A 6000-nucleotide genomic window follows, 5' to 3' on the forward strand; every position below is an offset into this window, starting at 1 on the left:
ACCAAGAAGTCTCCGAAAAAGGGATAATTCCCCCGAACCGAACATCACTGTAACCGCTCTGTAGTCCATGGTTTGAAGTGTAAACTTGTGGGGTGTTCAAAACTGCTGAAGTTAATCAAATTAGCGATTATCTTTTCAACGCAGAAAACATCTCATTTACGCAGCATTTGCCGTCTATCTGGACTGACGGGATATGTCTCATTTTAACATGTGTCCCACGAGGCGGCATACCGTTGAACACTACAAAAGACAACAAAGGGTGGTCAGTTGCTTTATTTTGTGAGCAAACAGATATGTTACCGAAAGAGCTGTGCATGATAGGCAGGCTCCATCTTGTTGCCGTGTTGCTCGGCTGTGTTGAAGAAATTACGAACAAAAGCACTTTTTATGAATACAAAAATATAACTGCAGTTAATATAAAACGGAGAGTTGAGCTAACTGGGAGAATGTTTGACTACAAGTACAGCGTCGCGACAAGGGCAAGGGCAACGTCCTTTGTCGAGGCGCTGTATTTGCAGTCAAAAATACTTTGTCTTAAATATTTCGTTCAGAATTTTATTTGGACTATTGCTTTACGTTTTCAAAGTATGGTACATTTTAATCCTTTAAAGTTCCTTTATTACCTTCAATAAATTTAATTTCAGGGTATTTCACATTTTATTTTAAAGTCATGTTATTTTGATTAAAGCTGTGTTATGCTATGCAAATGACAAAATATACGCGGAGCTTATTGCGGCGTTGGAGGTTTTTGCTGCATTTTAGCGCAGTGCCCACTATGGTTAAAAAGGCACACACTGTGAACGAGAACACGAATAAAAATTTTAAATGGGCCTACTATGGACTCCTTGTCTAATCTAATCGGATCATAAATATGGTTAGACCGCAGCGCTGTGCTTGTTTACATTTTGTGTCAGTTGTGTATCACGCGTGCGATTAATTGTGGTAAGAATGTGACTAAATGGATGAAGCTTTTGTTGAAGTCTCGAAGCAAATAGGAGCTCCGAGATGTTCAGAGTTCAAACTCAAGCTCAGTCGCCTCACTGCGCCTCAGAGCGCCGCGGCCTGCAGTTCCTCCGAGACCACCTTTAAGTCGACAAATGAGTATAGGTGTGGCTCGACTGTAAAGTCAATCAAATGGACGTGGACCCCCAGAGAGGGCTTTGAGCCCTCGAATGCGCAGAAAGCCAGTGCAGAGTGTACGTTGCCAGTGGGGCAAATCTGCCGCTCGAGACGCCAGCTGTAGGGCGGTTCGTGGTCGTTACGGTTGCGCTTCTGTGTTGCAGGTATGTGATAATGAGGGAGTGCTGGAACCAGTCGCCATACCAGCGACCTACCTTCACAGAGCTCGTGGAAGACCTCGACCGGATCCTGACTTTCGCCACGGACCAGGTTAGTCTGACATTTTCCCAGAGCAGGCTTGTCACTCATCATTTCAGTTGCTACTTCTGTCTTTTTAAATAATAATAATAATAATAATAATAATAATAATAATAATAATAATAATAATAATAATAATAATAATAATAATAATAGCGTCACAAAAGGCTCAAAGGCATCTCTGTGCAGGCTGGCCAGCTTGCTGCAAAGAGAAAAGGGGCTAGTTGGGGTTTGGTAGATAGCTGCGACACGGTTACTAGCGCGAAAAAAAAATACAACAGACAGCGACAAGGAACTGACAGGATCCAACTCCAGCTAGTGCAGTGTCCCGTCTGTTCCTTCTCTATTACGGCCATAGAGGGTACAAACACCTTCATGCATACAACGTACAAGAAAAAAAATCTAACCAATGTTTACGCTTTTGTGAGGAATGCGCTAAAATCAGCGGAAGCTCACAGGACTACTTGGTAACCCGTCATTACAGTACAGCTGTTATGGGGGATTACTGCTGTTGAATGAGGAAGTTTTTGTTATTTTTTTTAATGCCGAGTGAAGTATTCAACACAATTTATTTAATCATTTTACATATCTTCTCGGTCCCTTTAAAAACGTTCATGCTTTTCAGTCATGAATTTTATGAAGCATATTCTCGTTTCGAGTGATGTTTCTCAGAGTGACGAGGAGCTGCCGTGTGGTCTGTGACATAACCACTTATGTATTCTAACTGTCCTATACAACGTTCGATCCAGCTCTTCAGATCTAAGCCAGGTTCGCAAAATGAGTGGCCTACGCTCTCGGTCTCTCTCTCTATATATATATATATATACCGTATTGTGCGTTTTTATCGTAAAGACTTTCAAAATTTTTCTTACCTCAACCGCTGGCTCGTTTGCGGTGAAACTGCACACAGAGCTTGCGTATTATGGTAACTTTTGTATCGTAGCAAGTTTTACAACGGTACTTACTTAGTTCAGTCGTACAAGATGCAAAAGCGTAATCGTCTGCGTCGAGATCGGCGTACCGAAACCCAAAACACCGAGTTTTTGCTGAAGGGCGGCAGTAGCGCCATCTGTCTTCTGCAGTGGAAAGCGTCACAAGGCGCCAAGGCGAGCGTTGCAAGGAGCGCGGACCCTTTGATTACGCCGTTCCGGCCTTTTCGTCTGTTTCAACTGAAGCGCTTCGAACATTTTCGGCCAACTGAGCGGAAAAAAAGCCTGAAACAACTATTTTAACGAGGCGGTGCCGTTAAAAGAATATTGTTTGGCTTCTTTTTTTCGTCCAATGTCTTTATCCAATTCAGCTGATATCGTCTGCTTTCGTGGCTCTCCTAAAGCGTCGGAGGACGACGTCGCGAAGTCCCGAGCTGTGTTTTTCTTGTTTAATTTCGTTGTGGAAGACAGATGGCGCTACTGCCGCTCTTCAGCAAAAACTCGGTGTTTTGGGTTTCGGTTAGCCGATCTCGACGCAGACGATTACGCTTTTGCTTCAAGCACGGCTCAACTAAGTAAGTACCGTTGTAAAACTTGCTACGATACAAAAGTTACCATAATACGCAAGCTCTGTGTGCAGTTTCACAGCAAACGAGCCAGCGGTGAAGGAAGAAAAATTTTGAAAGTCTTTACGATAAAAACGCACAATACGGTATATATATATATATATATATATATATATATATATATATATATATATATATATATATATATATATATATATATATATATATATATATATATATGACTGACATGCGCTTAAGAACATACGGGTTTACTGACGTTTCGGGTCGGTAAAGAGATGTTTTTTGCGTCGCAGTAATGCCAGTGTTGGCTGATACCCGGAAACAAGGGAATCATTTTAACTAGTAAAGTGATTAACTAAAGTCTAATAGTTACCTTTGCAACTATTTTCGTTCGGCACCTGATTCCAATTAGACATTTGTAGCCGGCCGTTAGTAACAGCCATATCAGTTTTAGGAATTTCGAGAAAGCCATTACCTTTGCCACTGTGGCCCAGCAAATTTGGGATATTTTTCGCGGCTTTCGAAAACCGCGCGCTTGCAGAGAGCGCAAAGCAACGTCACTCCGTGACGCGCGTACCACTTGACAACCTCTTCGCTGAGGCGCTCCCCGCTCCTCACCAGTTCGCTGCTCCTGCATTAAATGTTCAAGGTATTTAATACATGAGATATAGCTTAGTGGAGTGCAAAACACGGATCAGAGTTTGATGTAGGCAAAATTAAAGAACTGTCGAGTGCAACTTTCTTTAAATTAATACAGAAACTTATCAGTTGTGTTTTACATGCATTAACATTGATAATATTTTGTGCAAACCAATCGATACCTTTCACAGAAGCATTCAGAAGACCATTGATGGCATGGGGGAGGTGTTTTACACATGAACGGATGACCATACGGAGGTTATACTTAGAAATAAAAGGTAGAAAGGCCGAGTAAGTCAAAGTGTGGCAGTGACAAAGTGTGACATACTGACAGATTTGCCTGTCTGGTTGGGTTTGAAGACTTAGTTTATTATAAACCAAAGTGTACTGTAACGAAATGCCCGTTACGATGTCCTTGCAGGAGTACCTGGACCTGTCGATTCCTGTGCTTGACACGCCGCCCAGCTCGTCCGAGAGCGAGTCGTCGCTCTCGTTCGCCGCGCCTCACGTGGTCGTCTGAAGACGCTGCCAGCCCACTAGTCGCGCGACTGCTGCCCCGTCCCGCCTTCGACGACGATGCGCAGCCCGTCCCACGAAGCGGCGCATGCTAGTGGCGCGAAGCAGCGCCTCTTCCTTTGTAAAAAGCTGTGTATAGCTGGATGTATAATGTAAAATGGATGTTATTTATTGTGGAAGTATCGCTCATTTCAGGGATGTGAACTCATGCACATTGTGGTCGACACGAAGCAAGCGAACTCACGCTGGGTCGTGTTTAAGCGGCACTGTATGCAGGATATGCGAACCGATCTTTAGCTTAGCTTCGAGCGAGCTTATAGAGACGGCAGCAGAGAATAGCTGTTTTCTCTCGTGTGTGCAATGGCCGCGTAAGACGCGTTCTACTAAAGGTTAAGAGTGTATATGCTGTTCTGTCATGTCACAGCGAACTGACTCCCACCTTTTCTGCGGGGCTCCGCCACTCACTGAAACGTAGTAATCCACTGCGCAACGCTCCAGATAGCTCCCCCGTTGTTATCGTTGTACAAGGCCCTTGTCAAGCATTGCGCTTCGAAACGGGCCGTCCAGCTTCTGTAGCCCTCAGCGTTGCAGTCGGCACTTGCGCGCGCCCAGCTCCAAAGCAGCGATGAGCCTTATTCATAAGCGGAATGGGTGCCTGCTACATGCGCGTGCCTTTGAAAATGCGAAACGTCCAGGTTTAAACTATCGTGCCCGCCCCGTAAAGCGCACCCTCGGTGTATACAAGAGACCGGCACCGTACAGTTTTAGCGGTCACCGATACACTCGGGAAGCGCTACAAAGGTAGCTTCAGAGGTGGACAGGGAGCCAGCGCGTTATTTTGCGCTGACGGGAGCCCAGCACAGGGGCGTCGCAAGCGCACGGAGCGCGGACTCCAGCAGAAGCCAATCTGGCAGTCTCCCGCGGCCGTTTCCAGGCGCGCTTTTCTCAGCCGCGTACATGTGTGGCTATCACCTAGAGGCCCGTGTGCCGCTCTTCCATTGTATCAGGTTGCGCGAATAGGGCCGTGCAAAACGCGAAAGGCTGGCATGCCTTATGCTGCCTTCATTGCAACTCCCCGAGAAAAAGGGCTCGAAAAAAGGTTTTCCACAGCTTTCCAGTGGCCTTCACCAGAAGCGAGAGCACTTGTCGGAGAGTAAGGAAGGATACATGTGGCATGTTGTGGCACGCCTCGGGTTCGAGTGTGGCCAGATGTGACGCTGTGATGGTTTTTGCCCCGAGCATCCGACAGGCAAAGGAGTGTCAAAGTGAATTTAATTTGCAGGTGACTAAATGCTAAATAAAATATTAACATCTCACGAGTGCCCACTGTATGTGTCCTTAGGCGCTCATTCAATACGTGGTAAAAAAAAAGGTTAAGCCCATAAAATGACTAATCCCTGACAGCTTGCTCATGCTGCCAGAGAGATTTCAAGCAGTTACGCATCTAACCCCTAAATTCATGCTGTGATAAAGAATAGATGATTGACTCACACCCACCAGAACAGCACTTCCCGCTGACAGACAAGAAAACGTAAGCAAAGTAGGCTTCTCTCTGGCGTAGTTTCGCTGCGCAGGTCGAGCCGCCTTATTTTGCACGGTCTTGCCTCCTACAATGTTCTCAACAATGCTTAAGCATGTATAAGTGCAATGCATAAATACATATTTACCACTGTTGCAAAATGTGTTTCTGCAGACCCAGCACACACTGGGTAAACATGCTCCTCGTCAGCGTCTGTGTGTCGTAAACTGTGTAAACACTGTGACTCTGGAAGTACACGCAGGCAGTTAGTAGCCAAGACACTATCAGATTTTCCCAAGCTGGCATCTGCTGAGAGAGAGAGTACAAACAATGTTGTCATGCTCATTATGTGTTGGCATTTATGTAAATAGTATTACTTTGCTGTCCACACTTGTTTTGTTTTCTGTAAAATAAAATCTGAGTCACAAATCCA

At 45.1% G+C, this 6000-nt stretch overlaps 1 protein-coding gene across 5 annotated transcripts in view; it reads left to right on the forward strand.

The window, feature by feature from the left end:
• LOC149349668 (fibroblast growth factor receptor 3-like) overlaps nt 1–6000 on the forward strand; it is an 80232-nt gene extending 74232 nt beyond the window's left edge. For all 5 annotated transcript variants that reach the window (XM_089578711.1, XM_089578712.1, XM_089578713.1 and 2 more), the window contains 2 exons: nt 1284–1389; nt 3954–6000. In XM_089578711.1, the coding sequence (XP_089434837.1) occupies nt 1284–1389; nt 3954–4052 (205 nt within the window). In that variant the 3' untranslated portion in view covers nt 4053–6000. The remainder of the gene's footprint in view (nt 1–1283; nt 1390–3953) is intronic.

The sequence above is a fragment of the Amblyomma mixtum genome, chromosome 3 (genome assembly GCF_055824585.1).
Source record: "Amblyomma mixtum isolate Tamu chromosome 3, ASM5582458v1, whole genome shotgun sequence".
In the NCBI taxonomy this organism is placed as follows: domain Eukaryota; kingdom Metazoa; phylum Arthropoda; class Arachnida; order Ixodida; family Ixodidae; genus Amblyomma; species Amblyomma mixtum.